General features: G+C 39.4%; 1 protein-coding gene across 1 annotated transcript in view; it reads left to right on the forward strand.

The window, feature by feature from the left end:
- Positions 1–21661, forward strand: part of LOC136885904 (adhesion G-protein coupled receptor G6) — an 80515-nt gene that overhangs the window by 45456 nt on the left and 13398 nt on the right. Inside the window, exons 9-10 of the mRNA XM_068230965.1 lie at positions 1340–1683; positions 17890–18241. Of these exons, the coding sequence (XP_068087066.1) occupies positions 1340–1683; positions 17890–18241 (696 nt within the window). The remainder of the gene's footprint in view (positions 1–1339; positions 1684–17889; positions 18242–21661) is intronic.

The following is a 21661-nucleotide window of genomic DNA, read 5'->3' on the forward strand; positions in this document are numbered from 1 at the left end:
GCAAAAATTCACTCTCTTAACGGGATCTAGCGGTTGTAATTGTTGCACTGCGCTAATCTTAAGTTTTAATAATTTTTTTGCCTTTCAGGCAGAAGCATGAAATACCTCAGTTTCCTGCGCCAAACGCTTAAGTGATTTTTGTGGTGTGTGTTCCAATCTTTCGCCATTGTCATCTAATTTAGCTTCAGTAAGGAGATAATGACCTTTAGTCTATTTTTATTGTTTACTGAACCTGTACGTTTGAATCTCTTGGACAATTGTTTTATTGCCCGATCGATAGGAATGGGTCGCCCTGGAAATTTCACTCGAAACTTTTGTCTTGTTCTAGCGGATGATTTTCTGCACTTAATGTAAGTATTGTGCAGATTTACACATTCACGTAACAAATGTTTCACATACATTATAGCACTATACACAATCACAATAAAACACTATACAATACGACGTACAGTACGCAGTAGTTTCATTGAACACCCTACTATCTCGGAGCTCAACTCTCAGCAACTGCAAGAAGTGCCGGAAACCGCGTGCGCCAGCGGCCGGTAGCGGCCTGTCATCAGCAGCCAAGGTTGAGCGAGGAACTCCTTGCCAAGCATAAATAAAGACTGTATATCATTGTACTTGTAATGGCGTTTGGCACATTTTGTATATCTCGGAATTTAATTTCAGAGACTAGTGCTTATGACCAACCTCAAAAATTGGAATATATTTTGATAATTTTTTAAACTATAACTAATCATCCATTATACTTTTACTGGATACTTGTAAGTAAAACATTCTACTAACATATTATTCTCTAATTCTTCCTGAAAAAAATTGATATAACTATAATATGCCATATATAGTTATAAATTCGTATTTATTATAAATGATTTAAAATGTATCTGCACGCTACCTTAAGAACACTCAGCACTTAAGAGTGAAACGATCAGCACTTGGAGGGTTAAAATGTTCTGGTTTGTTGTCACCCCTGCAGAAATGTTTTAACAAGATTTTACTGTGATTTGCTCTCAAAAATCTTCCCTCTTTTTCTGTCTCAATAACTATGGGAGAACCTATGACCAAAGGGGTTAATGGACATTTCTGATGAAAGATCTCTCTCTGTCTGGTTCATTTTAATCAGATCTTGGTCCATACACTTGGCTGTTTGATGAGGTAAGTAAACAGCAGGCATAAAAGTGCTTATTGCATATAATCTATTGAAGATAAATGTATGTTTCTGTGGATCTTTATTTGTAAATTCTGTTACACCTAGAGATAGATAAGCCTTCACGTACTATCAAACTCTGAAACTATCTCTCTTGATAAAATTAGTATAGATTGTTTTATGTGTCCAAAGAGGCTTACATTGGTCCTCAAACCTGCTTTAGGAACAACACAAATGTGGTCATCACGTACAGAGTTCAGCTGCCAGAAGAATACGTCAAGGACTTGTCGGCAACTATCCGCACTATAGTCTCTGCAGTGAATGCATCTGGTGTGCTGATGGTACGCAGTGCAGAGTTTTGCCCCGTGGAGACCAAGGACGGGCTGACCTGGCCAGTAACTAGAACCGAACACACTGCAGTCCCCGAGGGTCCTTGCAGACACTTGGATGGCGTCCCGGTCACTCGTCAGTGCAAGGGAGATTTCATTAATGGAGCCTACTGGAAAGACCCCATAGGGTGGTCTTCCGGAGAGACGGTGAGTTTATCAACCCCATACAGTTCTTTTAACCAGCAGAAGCTTGTGCTACAGCACTCCATTCAAACAGTACGCTATGCTTGTCAGTGAGCGTACATTCCCTCGACCAGACTAGACCTTGTGGTAGCAGTAGGAGAGTTGCTCTCCTTACCTGCACGAAATCTACTACTGAATGACAATACTTGTTTAAGAAGATATTATCAACTGTTATGAAATTCTAGGAACGTTTAACCTATGATCAATGAAAGAAAGGTTGTAGACATGATGAATGGATGGAAGACACAATTATTATTGATGCATGTGTGATGGACTAGTATAACTTGGAAACAATTCTCTAACCCATGGGTAAATAATGGAAACATCAAGCTTGATAATAATAATAATAATAATAATAATAATAATAATAATAATAATAATAATAATAATAATAATAATAATAATAATAATAATAATAATAAAAATAAAAAGAAGAAACATCCGTGGTGGAATGAAGTTTGCGAAGAAGCACTACAAAGAAGGGCTCAGACATGGAAGAAATGGAACTCAACTAAGAAACCAGAAGACTGGGAGTCATTCAAAGCACAAAGGAAAACAACAACTAAAACCATAAGAGGTGAACGAAAACATTATGACACACAGCAACTAAAGAAACTAGAAGAAGATTTCGTGAAAAACAATACACGTAATTTCTACCAGACATTCAGGAGGAACTTAACAAGATACAAACCGCCAACCCTATGCTTCAAAGATGACGAAGGAAATCTAATCACTGGAAATGAACAGAATTGCCAACACCTTGCAAATTATTTCCAGAAACTACTGAACTGTAAAAAACCTGAGGAAACTCTAATGTTTGAGAAACCCAAGAACCAGACACCGGACTCAGAACCACCTAATAAAGAAGAAATCAGGGGAATAATAACAGGACTGAAGAACAATAAGACGTCAGGTGAAGATTCAATAGTTGCAGAGTTATTGAAATATGCTGGAGAACACTTAGTGACTCAGCTAGAAGCACTGTTTGAGGAGATTTGGCAAACGGAGAGCATCCCAAAGGAATGGAAGACATCATTAATACACCCGCTGCACAAAAAAGGAGACAGAACAAACGTTAACAATTACAGAGGAATATCATTGCCACCAGTTGCCTCTAAAATTCTATCCAAGGCACTACAAAACAGGACTGAAGGGATAATAGAAAAAGAACTTGGTGAATACCAGGCAGGATTCCGGAAAGGGAGATCATGCAGCGAGCAAATTTTCAACCTAATCTCCATAATACAACTACGTGCACTCACAGCCAAAAATCTAGTGATTATATTTGTGGATTTTAAGAAAGCCTATGATTCAGTCGACAGAGCAACCTTGATAAGCACGTTAGAAGAGTTTGGGATAGATAAAAAAACTAGAAATTTAATCAAAGAAACCATCACTGACACTACATCACAGGTTAAGTTTATGGGTATGTTGTCAAAACCATTCAAGATTGAAACAGGTGTCCGACAAGGGGACGGGATGTCACCACTTCTGTTTAATGTTATACTTGAAAAAGTGGTCAGAGAGTGGAGGAAGAGACTGATGGAATTAGGGGTGAAAAATGGAATATCACTGGGAAGATCTGGAGTCAAAATTGACTGTCTAGCATTCGCAGATGATATGGCAATACTGGCAGAAGACACTGAAACAGCCAAGGTACAAATTGAAACACTTCAAGAGACTGCTGTAAAGACGGGACTTCAGATATCCTTCGAAAAGACGGAACTAATGATTCAGGACAAAAAGGATCCGACACAAAATATTGTCACCAAATATGGAACAATTAAAAGAGTACAGAAGTTTAAATATCTAGGGGAATGGATAACCCCAACAGGACTACCAGGAATAGCATTACAGGAAAGGGCAAGAAAGATGGAAGCAGCATACCAGTTATGTCGAAATGTCTACAATAAAAAATCAGTTTCATTCACTGCAAAAATCAGACATTACAACACTGTCATCAAACCAGAGAGTCTATATGCGATCGAATGTATTCCACTGAACAGGAAGGGCTTACTAGAAAACATTGAAAAGACAGAAAGGAAGATCTTGAGGAAGATACTAGGGCCCAGGAAAGTGGGTCAAGAATTTAGACTGCGACCAAATGAGGAACTATACAAAAGGACCGAAAAAATCACAACATCCTTCAAGAAGAGAAGACTCTGCTTCTACGGACACATTAAAAGAATGCCACCAGAGAGAACAGCCAAGCGAATTCTGGAATACATGGAGAACAGGAAGACACAAACTAGCTGGCTTAAAGGGGTCAAGGAGGATATGGAGGAAAATAATATATCACAGCAGGCAGTGTACAACAGACAGGAATACAGAAAAATCATCAACAAAATTAAGGGATTCAAAGATCAAAGTAGAAAAAAACGGACCGGCAACAACTGGTCACGAGAACGTAAAGAAGCCCACTCCGAAAGGATGAAGAAGTACTGGGCCGATCGAAAGAGGAAGAACCGTAAATGAATGATACTTAACGTGGTCCATAGTAGACCTATTCGAAAACAAGAAGAATAATATTAGTATTGAAAAGGTGGATTTTTAATTTTACTTATCTAATACGTTGACATGCTATTTTGGCAGTCTTCTTATCCTTCGTAACAGTGTTTTGTTCAAGAGCGTAGTAGTCAAGTGGTCATAATGGCAGTTTATTAGTTTGTGTGTGTTTAATATGTAAATAATTTGTAAATAAAAACTGTACACAACTGACAGAATGGTAACAACACTATGTCTACAGGAAGTAGATGGAAAGGCAATATGGCTAAAGGATAGGAGAATGGCTACAAATTGCTGTATAGTGAAAGAGGCTGCGTGAAGTTTTTGCTGGCAAATGACCTGAAATTGTGTGTAGAGTGTGTGTATCAAACAATTATATTTGGATCTACAGATTATTCTGAACATCATATGTCGGCTCTGAAGAAGAGGGGGAGAACTGACCTAAGACGAGGTAAGTAATATGCCTGGTGATGATTTGAATGGTCACATAGAGCATGACCGAGATAGTGAAGGGAAAAGACTACATGGGGCTTGAGCTTAAAGAGATCAGAATCAGGAAGGAGAAAGAGTGCAGAATTTGCCTTAGCAGCAGATCTGGCTCCAAGCAGTTCACGTGACAGAAGGAGTGGTCAAATAGATTTATGTGTAGAAGACAGACTGTGAATGAGTGCAGAATTGGAGAAACTACAGGCTCACATTGCAGAGTGTTGGTACTGACTGTGATTTTGGAGTGAAAAATTTGAGGAGGAAAAGGAAGCATTGATGCATGGGAGATAGAAAAACTGTGTATACAGGAAACTAGATTGGAAGGGAATATAGGCGCTCTTGGCATCCTGTTGGACAAGACCACTGCTTTGTCTTAAATGTTATTACTTGTAACGGCTGTCTGGCTCCATGGCTAAATGGTTTGCGTGCTGGCCTTTGGTCACAGGGGTGCTGGGTTTGATTCCCGGCAGGGTTGGGAATTTTAACCATAATTGGTTAATTCCGCTGGCACGGGGGCTGGATGTATGTGTTGCCTGCATCATCATTTCATCCCCATCATGGCGTGCAGGTCGCCTACAAGCGTCAATTAAAAAGACCTGCACCTGGCAAGCTGGACTTGTCCTTGGACACTCCCGGCCCTAAAAGCCATTCGCCATATCATTGTAATGGCTTGGTGTTTGTGATACCTGAGAAAAGTGTATCTTTGTTTTTATACTGTAAATATTCAGTTTATGATATGCTATAGATTTCATGTTTCATGTTCAGGCTGCTCGACATTTCCGAAACAATTTGTGCCAAAACAAAAGTACTAGTTTTCCAATGTTAATCAATAGTTTAAAATACAAGATGTCCGGGTTAAAGGTATAATAATATAAAATTTAATAACTTGAGAAGTAGTGGAGGTATTTACTTGCAGTTTATTTCTACAAGTAGGGTAACTCAAAATGTTTGTTTACATACCTAGTAAACCTTGATATGCGCACCATTAGTGTTGCGACAGATATCTAATCGGTATTCCACTTCTCTCCAAGTGTTCTGCAGCATTGTATGTGTAACATTTGCAATAGCTGCACGAATGCGATGATGCAGATCTGGTAGATCACGAACTGATGTCTGGTACACCTGATTCTTGACAACCCCCACAGGAAAATAATCAAGTGGCATAATGTTGGGGCTTCTAGAGGCCAAGCAATTGATGGACTACCTCTCCCAATCCAGCAATCTGGGAACTCACAATTCAAGAAATCCCTCACAACTTTCGCATAATGGCATCATGCACCATCTTGCTGAATGATCACGTCACGAGGAAGTTGTGGCACAACATATTGCTCCAACATGTCGAGGTAACATGTTCCATTAACTGTAGGCCCCGCGAAGAAAAATGGGCCAATAACCCGTCCTTCAACAATCCACACCACACATTCGTTTTCGGAGAGGCCCGTTCCAACTCTATCACTACATAAAATTAGCTTCATGGTCCGTATCGCACTTCAATAGATTCACAACTAAGTATTTATTTATTTTCCACCTAGTCGATACAGTGATTGCCTAAGGCAATTTAATGGTTAAGAGTGGTACATGTTTCGTATATTATCAACATCTTCAGCCACATAACACGGTTTAGATGAAAAATACATAAATTGACAAAGTAATGCTTTGGAAGAAGTGTCCTTAAAATTAACATAAGATTGACAACATTAAAACAAACAAAAATCTCAAGAGAAAATATATAAATTATTTCTATAGAGCGTTCCAACCTTAAATTGCAGTACAGCAGTAATGGGATAATTCCGTCTCTTTCCTTCTCCCGTGTTTTGCGGGTAGCGCTGTCCTACTCTAATGCAGCGGGTTTGCCAAATATCCGTAAATCAGAATGTTATCGTTTAAAATGGGTGAATATCGTGTTGTGTACAGAATTTCAAGGCGCATTTGACGCCGTTAACAAAAAAATTGTAAAAAAATAATTTAGTGTGAAAATGGCAATATAATGGAAAGTTTCGCCAAATGCAAAATCTTCATTGCATAGAACTTATCATGTCATAACTCCTATTTTATATTCATAATTTTCCTAATTTTTTCACTGCTGGTAAAGAAACATTTCAGCTCGATGTAGATAAGTTTATTTTTACATTTAAAAAATAACAAAATGCAGTTAAATGCGTTTATTTTCAGTCATGTTCCGGGAATTTTATGTGCAGGCACGAAAAAGTCAGTCGCTGGCCAGCGCCTTTCCTATTGAATTTACATGGGGGGTCAAAGCGAGGCAAATGGTCTTCAGATATGGAAGTTATTTTTAAAACAATCCCGAAGTTCTTATCTTGCTTAGTTCTTAATTTGTGATAGGAAGAATATATCCTTGAATTTTGGTTTCGCGCGTGACTCGGCTGGCTGGCTGGCTGGCTGAAGTACGGTAATGATCTCCCAAATATGCGCTTTTAACATTTCCAGACAGTCGCATGCAGTGCAGTGCTCATTTTGTCAGTAGTATGTATAATAGTGATTAAATACATATCAGTGACATATATACAATTCTTGAGGGCAAGTGTATTTCGTTTGTGTGGTTCGTGAGTTCGTGCTCGTACGTGGGGATCTAATTTCTAAGAAAAAGTGCAGAAGGATCATGGCGTGGTTAAAGCAAAGCAAACGGTCTTCGGATATGGAAGTTATTTTTAAATCATACCTCAAGTCTTTATCTCGGTATCTCTTAATTTATTACAGGGAGAACGTCTCGTTTGTTTACGTTTCACGAGTGACTCGGCTGGCTGAGCTTTTAAATATACTGACAGCCGTGTGCAGTGGTGTTCATTTTATCAGTATTATAAGATTGATTATATAAAGATCAGTGATATATATAATATTTAATGGCATGTGGCCTCCGAGGAGGCCGAGTGCAGGTCTTTCGAGTTGACGCCACATAGGCGACCTGCGCGTCTATAAGAATGTGGCCCTACCTGTGATGAATTCTAATGCTGAAGACGGCACACACACCCAGCCCCCGAGCCATTGGAATTAACCAATGAAGGTTAAAATCCCCGACCCGGGCGAAAATCGAACCCGGGGCCCTCTGGACCAAAGGCCAGCACGTTAATCATTTAAGCCATGGGGCCGGACAAGATCAGTAATAAATGTATAGTTCTTGAGGACAAGTGGATTGTGTTTGTTGTGTTTGTGTAGTCTGTGTAGTTGTCAGTTTGTACTCTTGCGGGGGGTTATTAGTTCGAAGAAAAAGTGCAGAAGGATGTACAATGGATCGTCAAATTAAAAAGAAACGTTCCGTAGGTAAACTCAGGGGAAAAGAAAGCAATATTAAAATGAGTGTCCTGGATTATTTTTTAAAGACTATGACTATGAGCAGCGCAGTCAGTGAAACAGCTAAAGCTACAGGTTGTTCCGAAAGAACAATCTATGCTATAAGGAAGGAACACACACACATGGTCCTTTGCGAACTCCCGCAAAAAAAAAGCAAAAAAAGAGAAGGACGGCAGAAAAATGCAAGGAAAATGCGGGTAATGAACATGGTTTTGTTCATAATGCTGAACTAACATTTTTATGCCATAAAAACATAAGACAATTGGGCAAATTACGTGAACGAAGTAAAGAAAAATGAAAGAGATTTGTGGAAAGCAGACGAATTACAGGACGATGTCAACGATGAAATTTTTTTAATAGGACTTTCTTCATCGTCCGTATCATCCTCAAGTTCATCTCCCGAAGCCGGTTCATCCAACGCGGGAACATCAGGCCTTGCAGAAAGGATAGAACGTGTACGTCCAATGTCTGAGAGCAACGCCAGTGATTAAGGTACGTTGTATTTATTTTACCACCCTACAAATATTAATTTATGAATGAATGAAGTTAAAATTACAAAATTACAAACGAAAAATGTGGAACTGTGACGCCCTGTTTGAGTCACACTCGAGCGTGATCTTCACGAGTCGATTTCGCAACAGCGCGCTCCATCTACGCTGTACTGCAATTTAAGGTTGGAACGCTCTATACAATTGAAAGCAGTCGTCAAGGAAACTGGATTTCTTCATTTCGACAATTAAGGAGTTGGATGCAATAACAGCGTAAGTAGATTTACGTTATTTTGAGAAATAGAAGCTTGAAGTTTATAAATGTTCTGAGTTAAAAGTAATGTTAGGAATCAACCTGGATTTCATTTAAAGACATTTAAAAGAGCGAGAAAATGTATTTCCCAAAGAATTTTATTGATCTGTTAGATAATAAGAAGGACAGAGTTATTTAAACTTTCCTTTTATACGCTGTTATTGCATGAAGAGCAGGAATATTATATTTTGCCACACACTAGTATTGATCAGGGAGTTAGGAAAGCATGATCGTCCACTTATAGAGGAACAAAAGTGGCAGTTTATCCCACCTCAGTTCTCCAAAATGTCTAAATTTACTAAAATTAAGTACAAAATCCTAAAAAGAGCAAAAATTTTTCAACTAAGACAGGTAAAAATTTAAGCTTATTCTTTATTTACTGTAATATTCAACTTTTTCGTTCGTTATTGCGTAAAAGGACGAGAGAGGTTTGTTACAGTGCTCTCCACAACTATGGTATTAGGCTACGGTAATTGCCCACCCCCTCCCCAACAAATATTTGAAATGTTATAAAATTAGAAACATTCCTTTCTAAACAACTTTTATTCCGATTTTCATTTACAAAGTGAGTCTCTAAACCTCAAAGGAAAGAAACAAAAAACAGATCAAAAGTATATAATTGGGATTTAGACATTGTGTGTCTTACTTGTTTGAAATACTCAAATATGGCATCATTGAGCAAAATCAGGATGATTCATGTTCACATGCTGCATTAGCAGACTCTAGGGAATCATTACACACAGACATGTCTTTCACATACCACTCAACATTTTAAGATTTTAAGTATTTCATTAGTGAAAGAACATCAACCCTTTTGTCTGCACCAGCCACAAAACCTCCTCTTCCACTCGCTGACATCTTCTCCAGCCAAAGAACTGGCGGCAACTGAACGTGCCACTCGTGAAGCATGCCTCATGCAATAACAGCGTAGCGCATGGTACCGGTTTTAGTGGGCTCCTGGCCTCTAGTGGCACCCTAACGAACTAAGACCTGGACTGGGTTGTAGTGAAGGGACCAGGAAATTCAAAAATGGTATTCATGCAATAAGTAGACTTACGCTGTTATTGCATCTAGCTCCTCATATTACTTATAAAATTAAAAAAAATAAAAATAAATAAAAAAAAAATTTCTAAATTGACCCTTTTTCATGAATTATTTAGAAAAGAATATTCATTAGGACATATTCTCTATGGAATATTGTACAAGTGTTTCCTTGACGACTGTTTTCAATTGTAGAAATAATTTATATATTTTCTTTTGATGTTTTAAAGTCAATCTTATGTTAATTTTAAGGACACTTCCTCCAAAGCATTACTTTGTCAATTTATGTATTTTTCATCTAAACAGTGTTATGTGGCTGAAGATGTTGATAATATATGAAACATGTACCACTTTTAACCATTAAATTACCTTAGGCAACCATTGTATCGACTAGGTGGAAAATAAATAAATACTTAGTTGTGAATCAATCACTACATGCGGAGGTTCAGATCCCCATATGCGGCAATTGTGCTTGTTTACCATGCCAGAAATATGGAATTCAGCCTCGTCCAAGAAACAGACCGAATCGAGGAATGCCTACTTTCCATCAATTTTTGCCAGAAATGTCTCCACGAATGCCTTCTGTAGTAGTGTTGGTTACTGAATGCACGATTCGAAGCAGTGTATCGATTCATTCAAGTGTCCAAGTGAATCGATTCACAGGAACAGCGAGCTCATGGCACATGATTCAGCTTACTCCTAGCGGACAGTGCTAAGTGGCGCATTCACTGGATGTTGACGGGGAGCCGAGCGAGACAGTGAATCATGGCACATCAAAAGAATCGTGAACGAGCGCGGCTCAGTGAGACACATGATACACATGGCTCCTTATCGGCTCACTGGACATGCGGAGAGCCGAGCTTCCGCTGCAGCGAGATATATAGTGAGCCATGGCACACCGAAAGAATCGTGAAAGAACACGGCTCAGTGAGACACAAGATACACACGGCTCCTTATCGGCTCACTGCAGCGAGACATACAGTGAGCCATAGTACACTGAAAGAATCGTATGCTGTAATGGAATCTCGAGCTCGGCTCACTTGAAAATAATACCCATTTGCATTCACTGTCCTCTTCGTACAGGGAGGTTTAAATAATAGATGGATTTGTTTGCAGTGTTAAAAAGGTAGTCACAACATAATTCTGCAGTAGCTAGTAAGTAGGTAGGCTATTAGGTTATACTATTTATTAGTTTAATGAATCTTAGTATCATAACTTAGTTGACATTTGACAATTAAACTCAACTCTAGCCTGCCCTATGACTATGAGTCATGCTCATGACCACTCAAAAGTTTTCTGTTTTATATTGGGAAGAACGGCTCAGTATTCTCTCAGTTCATAGGTCACATCGTTGCACAAGACTTCAATCATATGTGGACAGATGCAATAACTTAACTAACAGTATGTTGAATCAGAAAACCAGCGGGCTACTGTACATCTCGGGTAGCCTATGCAAAATATGACGATTTAAGAAAATCCTCAGCTGATAGAAAAATACATATTTTCAAAAATGACTGAGCGAGTTGTCGTGTGGTTAGTATCGCGTAGCTATGCGCTTGCATTCGGGGGATGGTGGGTTCGAATCCCACCGTCAGCAGCTGTTAAGATGGTTTTCTATAGTTTCCGCATTTTCACACCAGGAAATACTGGGACTGTACCTTAATTCAGGCCATGGCTGCTACCTTCCTAATCCTAACCTTTCTCACCCTGCGTCGCCGGAAACCTTCAATGTATTAGAGTGACTAGCATTTTTTTATAAGAAAGGAGTGCATAGTATGAAGACCAGATGGCAGCTGCGAGCACTGAATGCTGTTGCTGCTGTCTTACCAGCACATACTACACAGATGCAGTAGGAGCGGTGACTAATGAGCCGTGAATCGGATCACTGTATCGATTCAGTAATGTGAACGGAATCAAATGAATCGATTCAGTAAAAAACCTTTTGTGGACGACATTGTGTATTGTCGAACGAGGTAACTGTAACTGCCTACTTGCTTGTCGAATTGACTTACGAGGGCCCTGCTTGAAGGACTCGTGGATTAAATCAACAGTAGCCCCTGAAACTGCGTGCTTGGTGTGACGGCCCGACATCAAGAGCAAGGTCCCATATTCTCAAAGGTGCCTGTCCCATTTCATGATTGTTACGTAAGTGGGAACATCATCAGTTGGTAACAGTCCATATTCACGCTGAAATCTATGTTTTACTAGTGTAATGGATTTTATCTCCGCGAGCGAAAGCACAAAGACCACCTTCTGCTGTGGAGTCCGTATGGTTACTGGTGCGCTTCTTGTCAACAAGAAGTAAGTATAAATAACCACCTAATCGATACTTTATTAATGCCTCGGGCAAAATTGAATAAAATTAAAACTTACAGGACATGTTTCGACCACTTAGTGGTCCTCTTCAGCTGTATAAATAAAGAACTGAAAAGAAAAACATTATGACAATAAGCACAAATAAAAGTTCTTTGGAGACTCCTTTGATAAAAATGGAGGTCATCAGAATAGGTCATCTTGCCTCTCGTTCTTGTTTGGAAAAATTGTTTATTCTGCGCTGTCTAGAGGGTCTGTCTTTGAGCGCGACCTGGTGAAGTAACGATGTGATACAGTTTGACAGTTCATGGAAAGCTCTGGAGAGAAGGGAAGTAGAGTTTTATCGTCATCTAAAATAACATGTGAGCGATGTCGTGTTTGATTATATCTCTTGTTCGTCTAGTCTGTTTCATGTCTACCCATTCTAAGTATTTGCCAATATTCTCATATAAGATGTTTTTATGCTCGTTGTTTTCGTTGAGATTCTCTTCACCGTTTTCCAATTTATCAAGAACGATGTGGATGTTTGCCAGGTTGTTCATAAGATTACCTTTATTAATCATACAGATAATTTGAAGGTCCTGCTTTATATTGGTGAATTTGTGGTTGGACTCTTTCATATGGGATCCCATGGCAGAGAATCTTTTGTATCTTTCAGCATTGACGTGTTCTTGATATCTAATTGAGAAGTTCCTTCCAGATTGTCCCACGTAAGTTTTTTACATTGAGTACAAGTCAGCTTATAAATACCCGATTCCTGGAATTCGTCATCTTTAAGTTTATTAGCTTTATTATGACTAAAGAATCTATGTTTCGTGTTGTTGTTTGTAGAGAAGGCTACCTTGGTATTGTGTTTCTTGAATAAGTTGGTGATTTCGTAAATCTTCGGGTTATTAAAGGTGAATTTTACATATCCTTTTTCTTTTTCTGAATGCTGTTTAAGTTTAATTTGTTGTTGGTATTTGCATTTAGTGATGATTTTATTGATGAATTTCATACTGAAACCATTATGTAGAGCCTGTTGACGAATGAAAGAAAGTTCCTTTTTTCTGTCTGTTTCTGTTAGCGGAATTTCAAAGGCTCTGTTGACGAAACTATAATAAGCTGATTTCTTTTGCGAGATGGGATGTAAAGAATCACTTTTGATTGTAGTCGGGGTAAAAGTGGGTTTCCTGTATATTTTAAATTGGAAATGGTTGTCTTTACGAATTGTTTGGATATCCAGAAAATTGAGTATGCCTTTCTCTTCTTCTTCAGCTGTAAATTTTATGTTTGGGTCTAAATTATTCAAAGTATTAAGGATACTTCCCTTCTCTCCAGAGCTTTCCATGAACTGTCAAACTGTATCACATCGTTACTTCACCAGGTCGCGCTCAAAGACAGACCCTCTAGACAGCGCAGAATAAACATCTTTTCCAAACAAGAACGAGAGGCAAGATGACCTAATCTGATGACCTCCATTTTTATCAAAGGAGTCTCCAAAGAACTTTTATTTGTGCTTATTGTCATAATGTTTTTCTTTTCAGTTCTTTATTTATACAGCTGAAGAGAACCACTAAGTGGTCGAAACATGTCCTGTAAGTTTTAATTTTATTCAATTTTGCCTGAGGCATTAATAAAGTATCGATTAGGTGGTTATTTATACTTACTTCTTGATTAAACATCGATACGGTCATGAAATGGATATCTTGTCAACAATGCAGTTACGCGCATGCGCATGTGGTACCACTGCCACCGCAAGCGAACACAGAAAACATTTTGAGTTACCCTAGTTGTAGAAAGAAACTGCCAATAAATATCTCCATTATTTCTCAAGTTATTAAATTTTATATTATTATACCTTTAACCCAGACACCTTGTATTGTTATGCCTCCTAATAATATAGTGACAGGGATAGATTATAATTACAACAAAAGCTAAAAGTTTTCCACGTATTCTATACTATTTATTGTAACCTAAAAAATATTGCATATATTTGATAAAACTAGTTTTGGTCTTGCTAGAGACCATCATCAGTCAAAATCATTACAGTTAAGGCAAGACATGAATTATAGATAGATAAAATTTATGAAGCAAGCGTGTGGTGTTGATATTCGGTACAAGACAAGTAAAGATTTGAATGTTAAATACTCATCATGATCACATGTCTTGTGTAAGTTCTCAAACTTTTCTCTCAATTTGAGGAATGAACTTCACAAAAGACCAGGTGAAACGCTTAAAATACTAGCACTTGAAGAATCTTCTTGAAGTCAGTTCATTTGAACAGAATAATGTTGAAAAAGATCCCAACTGAGAGGGACCGAAGACGTGTTTCACGGTTTGTAAATCAAAATCGCTTCCAAACCGACAGGAATTGCTGCTGTCAGTGAATGAAGGTCCATCCCAACCTGTTAGTGACAGAACATTACGACAGGAACTGCGTGCATGAACATTCATAGCCTGTCACTTCACAAGAGGCCATTGCTCACATAGACACATAACGCTGCGCGTCTTCAGTGGGCTAGAAATCATCGAACGTGGACAGGAGCTGACTGGCGGAACGTAATGTAGTCTGATGAATCATGTTTTTGTCTGTATTCCATGATGATGCCCTTTATTTAAAGGGGCCCATGTCTGTATTCCAATGACGCACGTCGTCGAGCTCACTGGAGGCCAAATGAAGCATTTCATCCTGGATGTGGGCAAGCCGGAGGTGGGTCTGTGATTCTTGGGGGTGTTTTTCATATCATGGATTGGGCTCGCTCACCGAGGTGACCACTAACATGAACCAGTATGTTTATTTAAACATTATGGATGATCAGGTGTTGCCTTTCAGTCAACATCTGCATGATGAGTATGCTATTGATACCAGATTTTTCAAAATGACAACAGCAAAGTTACCCATATGTGACTGGTTTTATGAACAGTCCCTGTCCCTATTACATCTCGATTGGCCTGCAAAATCACCTGACTTGAACCCCATTGAAAATCTGTGGTGCATGTTGGAACAGCGGGTAAAACACCGATATCAGGATCCCTGCAGTTTGGTGGAATTGTGCGATCAAATCTTCAGCGAGTGGCTTAATCTGAATGTGTTGTACCTGCATAACATTGTGGACTCACTTTCTAACCGAATCCAGGTGGTTATCAAGTCCAGAGGCAGAGTTACATGGTAAATAAATGATTTCTCCAGGGCGACTACTGTATTTACTCGTGTATTAGACCTCTCGTGTATTAGACCCCGCTGGCTTTTTTAGACAAAGAAAATGAAAAAAAACCTTGCATTTAAGACTCCCCCAACGTAATTCATCAGAGAAGAATAAAGATTCTGCTTTGAAGCAGGTACAAGTCTTATTGCAGCTCTGATGACATTGCACAAATTTGTGAATAGTTTTGTTTGTTGATCTACAGAATGAAAACATGCGTCGAATCCATGCGTACATCTGTGTTTCGTAGTTAAGAAATGTCCGCCTCCATAGTGCTAGCCTACTGCAGTTCTGATGACGTTGCACAAATAGGTGATAAGCCTAGCTTCGTAATGCTATATGTCTGCATTTTGTAGTTAATAATGTCCGCCAGCATAATGGCTAGCACAATTACCTGCCGTTTTTTGGGATTCTGAGTTTGATTCCCGGTACTGTACTGTCAGAGATTTATGAATGGCAGGAAGGTTGATATGCGGTAAAAATGGTACATGTAACTCGCCTCCACTGGGGTGTGTCTAAAAAGAGCTGTACCACCTTGGGATGAGGAAACGAGTTTACTTTAGTTGAGAAATATTCGCGGTTGTGGCTATATATATATATATATCTGGCGAGATCATTAACAAAGTGATCATTAAATATCTCATAACTCTGACCAATATAGGTATTTTTTGGTGAGAAGTAAGTTTAAAATTAAAACTATCATTTTACTTGCCAACATACCTACCAGATAATAATAATAATAATAATTTTATTTTCCCACATGCTTTAAACGATTTTCGGAGGCGCCAAACAAAACATACTAGGGTGTGTGTTAATAAAAAAAAAGAGACAACCAATGTACAAAATTAAACATAATGATAATAAAACGCATTACCACCACACCTGTAGATATCCATAAATGTGGCAAACTTTCCTGTTATTTATTTTTATTCTTTCCGTTGAGGAACTTTTGGCACTATCCGGGCGATAACGTACCTAACCTAAATAATGTGGCCTATCTTATCTCATGGACAGCTGTTTACGTAAATCCTGATGTGATAAATGTAGAGAACAAGCATGAAATATACTTAAAAATAAGGGTCTGGGTTTCAACAGCCGCAGTTATCAAAAGAATGTTACCAGGCACTATGTATTACATTCAGAAGTACAACTCGTAACATAAGCTAGTTATCAGCTGGTGGTTTGGCACGCCTTCTACAGCACGGCTGTATTCGGAAGGAGTGGATTCTGCTACACATACACCAACTGGGAATATCAGAGACCATCTCCAGAAACCATTTGGGAATAGATTCATATTGTTTAGACTATAGTCGGGAACAAAATTATTTTTAAAAGGTTCAAAAAGACGGGACCTCCTTTATGCTCTTGATTGCAATGCAGGGCTCAAAGAGAATGAAGCATGGCTGACGCGACTAACGAGATGAGAGTGAAGATGACGTCACTTAGAATGCCGACACGCCGGTAGCAGGGCAGGGAATTTGGCCATGCAAGGCGATAATTCAAAGGAAGCAGTGATCAGGTTTACTGTGTGGTAGGCCTACTGCTCAACTGATAGCATTAAGTTCTTTTGTAAAATATTGCATTATATGCTAATATGATACCCCTATCCCTGTTTTTCTATGGGGTCGAGTATGAAGCGAGATGAATCTTATGTAGGGAGTTTTACGACAGTATGCCCTTCCTGACGTCAACCTCATCAGAGGAATTAATGAGATGTAACGAATGATATGATATGAGTAATTAAAACGGACTATATTTACTTTATATGTAGGCCTAAAAGTCGTGTTCATGTTTTATTGACTTCTTACGTTCAGAAATACGGCTCTCCAATGAAAATAGCTGGTATAACTCAAATACATTCATAAGTTTGTTAAAGAATAGTCTAGAATGTTTACACATACAATTTATAGTTCTTTATAGCCTAGAAGTCACTGCACAAAATTTGAGGTTATCGCATATTGGACCCCACTTTACTTTTTTTTGGCTGTAAAAGTGGGGAAAGAAAAGTGGTCTAATACGCGAGTAGATACGGCAATTTTTTTGTCTGGTGAGTTTATCATTCTTGGTTGTTAGAGCAGCACTTGCATTATTCCCGCAATACAGCAGAGTCCACACGTCTGGTCTGTCTTCACCATAACAGATGATCAGCCTCAGTGAGACAAGAATTGTTCATGTCAGCATCCACTTGGTCCTTCCACTTGTTTTTGATTGATGCTTTGCTACCTGCCATGTACGTGGTTATCTTTGTCACCAATCTGTTTTTGTGTGGCCGAACCATCTGAGGCATGACTGAGATTTTTGTCGATAATGGTGCCACAGCAAGGGTGTTTTACACACCCTGTTGAGTTTAGTCACTTCAACTGACCAGCAGAGCATTTCCATTGCATGCAGAATTTGCGCATGATGCTGAGTTGCTGGCTCCACTTCATAACATAAGGCAGCACCCAATGTTTTGATTCACAGATAACAAAAATGGCTGTTTCATGACAAAACCTCAGTAATTTGTGATAATTTTTTTTTCTTTCTTCAGTGTGATGAGTCTGAACGTGAGGATAAAATCCAACATCTGACCAGGAGAAACATATCTTCCGAAGAGAAGCTGAAGAAGTTGCGGACTGTACTTGACTCGGAGCCCAGGCATCAGCTCAAAGTCAGCGAGATCAGAGCGATTTCAGAGATTTTCTCCAGCGTAACGACAGAGGGATTGAGCGGTGTGGAAGTGCCGACCATTGCCTCCATCACCAACAGCGTCATTCTGCTCTCCAAGAATGAGAGTGGGTCTGGGTCGCTGGCCACTGCGCAGGAAGAGTTCAACACAAGCAACAGCATACTGGCTTCTCTGGACAACATGTTAAGTGGAGTGCATCTGTCATCAGACAGAGGTAAGGACACATCTCTGTTCCTGACAAGTAACAGAAAATCTCCCTTTGTGACAGAGTGTTGACCTCCAGATTACAACAGGTGGTAGGTTATTTTGTCGGGCATTCCATCTCCAATGATACATTTCGGGTTTGCTGAAGAAATTAATTAAAACTAAGACACTGATTACCCAACACATATCCATTTCTATGCCATTTGTTAAGTAAAATGGAACATTGTAATTGACACACTGCCAGAATTAATGACATCAAATCTTAATGCGTGCACATGGTAGCTGAGGCCACACAATTCTTCTTCTTTCATTTTGGCCAACTTGGGGTCAAATTAATTCGAATTCAGCTTCATTTATTCCTGGGCTTTAGTCCTCGTCTTTTCACTCTGCAATCTACTCTCTCTTCTGTCCACAGTACTTGGTTGTGGGATCCAACTTTTTCTTGAAACCTCTTGGTGGTCTTGATCCTCGGCTTGTAACCATCCCTGTTGATTTCCGTTCCTTGTATTCCCATTTCTTCCACCTCCCGATACTAGCGCACCGTAGTTTTCCTGGTCTCAGAAACCTTATTATCTGATTGGTCAGTTTTTCCGAGTTCATTCTGTAGATATGTCCGAAGAACAGGGTTCTTCTTTTCCGGATGGTACCTGAGATCTTTTCCATCTTGAGGTATAATTATTGGTTTCCTTTGATTCTGTATGATCCATCCTGTGTTCTTTGGGTTCCCAGTATCTTCCTCAGAATCTCTCTCTCCACCAGCTCCAACTTCTTGACTTGTCCTGTTTTTATCAGGTTCAAACATTCAGCTGGGCTGTTCACTGTCCAGTTGTGTCTGAGTTTTCCATTATTCGAGATATTCTTCTTGTTGTAAGTGTTCGTAGTTAGTTTATATGCCAAGTTTATTTTGTTGATTTTCAATAACAGTGCCTCTCTTTCCAACAGGTTATTGTCTATCTACTCCCCCAGATATATATTTTTTTTCACTTTCTGAATCCTTTCTATACCAACTACCTTTCATCTTGGTGCTGCTTTGATGTTGGTCATGTATTGTGTCTTCTTGAAGGACATCCATAGATCTGCCTTACTCGCTTCTTCCTGGAGTTGGACAGTTTGGTTTCTTGCCTCCTCCAGTGACTGACAGAACCACAATGACATCCTGATGCTTCACATTATCGACTAATTTCACCCCTTAGCGTAATCTACACGATGCTCGAAAGAATGATACTTAACCGTATCCAGGAAGCAATAGAAAGAGTCATCCCAGTTGAGCAAGGGGCTTTCAGAAAGAATCGTAGTTGTTGTGATCAGGTGTTAACACTGACAACAGGGATTGAAGCAGGATTCCAGAAAAGACTGAAGACTGCTGCAGCTTTTGTCGACCTTACATCAGCGTATGACACGGTCTGGAGAGAGGGACTGTTGCTCAAGTTTGTTCAAGTCATCCCTTGTCAGAAGCTAGCATGCTTACTAAACAACATGTTATCCAACCGTCGACTTGCTGTATTTCTGAACGGAGAAAGAAGCAGGTGGAGATCTCTAAATAATGGTTTACCCCAAGGGTCAGTTTTATCTCCCATTCTATTCAATCTTTACATCCATGACCTGCCAAGAACAACTTCAAAGAAGATACAGTCTGCAGACGATCTAACTTTAATTACTCAGAATACGGATTTGGCACACTGTGAGGATGTGCTTACAGAGGACCTAGCTACCATGTGTGACTATTTCCACAAATGGAGACCCCAGCCAAATCCTAGTAAAACGGAAGTAACAGCATTCCACTTGCATAACATGGAAGCTAATCGGAAGCTACATGTGGTTTTAATGGAACAGAAGTCTCCCACAACTTCTTCCCAAAATATCTGGGTGTCACACTGGATCGATCCTTGTCGTTCAAACAGCATTGCTCGAATCTGTCAAAGAAGCTGAGCACAAGAGTAAATCTACTGCATAAACTAGCGGGCAGCAACTGGGGTGCAGATGCAAACACTCTTTGCACTGCTTCACTTTCTCTAGCATACTCGGCTGGTGAGTACTGCGCTCTCGTGTGGGGAAAACAGCGTACATTCGAGCAAGATTGACGTACAGCTCAATGAAACCATGAGAGTTGTTACTAGTACAGTGAGGTCCACTCCTACTCAGTGGCTGCCTGTTTTAGCAAACATTGCTCCTCCAGATCTGAGGAGAAAAGCAGCGAAAGTACAGTTGCTCAAGAAGACCTTTGCACACAGGAACTCACTTTTGTTCAATGCCTTACGAGATCCACCTGTGATGAGGTTGAAATCCAGGAATCCACTCTGGACTGATCTACACTCCTATGAAAAATTCAGTGTAACAGCAGAATGGAGACAGCGATGGGAACAATGTCTACCCACCAACGCCTTTCTGATTAAAGACCCAACGAAGAAAGTGCCAGGTTTCGATCTTCCTCGACATGAGTGGTAAAAACTCAACCGTTTCAGAACAGGCCACGGCAGGTGCCGATATTTGATGTCAAAGTGGGGATATTGTGAAAGTGCTGCATGTGAGTGTGGTGCTGAGAAGCAGACATTGCTTCATGTTGTTGAGAGCTGTCCACTGTCAGCATTTAAGTACGGTTTACGGGCTCTGCATGAATTGACATCAAGAGCAGTGGACTAGTTGTCAAAGCTGGACATTCTAGTTTAATTACAGCTATATTTTAATTTGTATGTTAATTGTAAATTTTTCATATTATGCTTGTAAATGCCATATGATAATAATAATAATAATAATAATAATAATAATAATAATAATAATAATAATAATAATAATAATAATAATAATAATAATACCGCCTATTTCGTGCATTTTGCGGTGCCACTCTCTAAACACTTTGTCAAGAGCACAGTTGAATAGAAGGGGAAATAGTCCATCTTCTTAAGTGCGGCGAGTATCCAGTAATTGGGAGATAGGGGTTCGAATCCCACTGTCGGCAGCCCTGAAGATGGTTTTCCGTGGTTTCCCATTTTCACACCAGGCAAATGCTGGGGCTGTACCTTAATTAAGGGCACGGTTACTTCCTTCCCACTCCTAGGCCTTTCCTATCTCATCGTCACCATAAGACTTATCTGTGTCGGTGTGACGTGAAACAAATAGCAAAAAAAAGAGTCCATCTTCTTGTCGCACCCCTGTTTGAATCTCAAAAGATTCACATAGGATCCCTCTGAACTTGACCTTGGATGTTGTGCCAGTTTAAGATTTTAATATTTTATTATTATTGTGGCATTTCGGTAGGCAGTTCAGATGTTGGCATCACAGAAAAATAATGTTTTATGATAAATGAAGTAGCAGAGAGGAGAGATCCTTCCTCATTTTTTGCCAGGGACCCACCATCCCACTGCAAGATGTATTCTTACTCATATAAAAAACCAAACCAAACGAAACAAAACCAAACCAAATCCCATGGCAC

This window comes from Anabrus simplex, chromosome X (assembly GCF_040414725.1).
Source record: "Anabrus simplex isolate iqAnaSimp1 chromosome X, ASM4041472v1, whole genome shotgun sequence".
Lineage (NCBI taxonomy): Eukaryota > Metazoa > Arthropoda > Insecta > Orthoptera > Tettigoniidae > Anabrus > Anabrus simplex.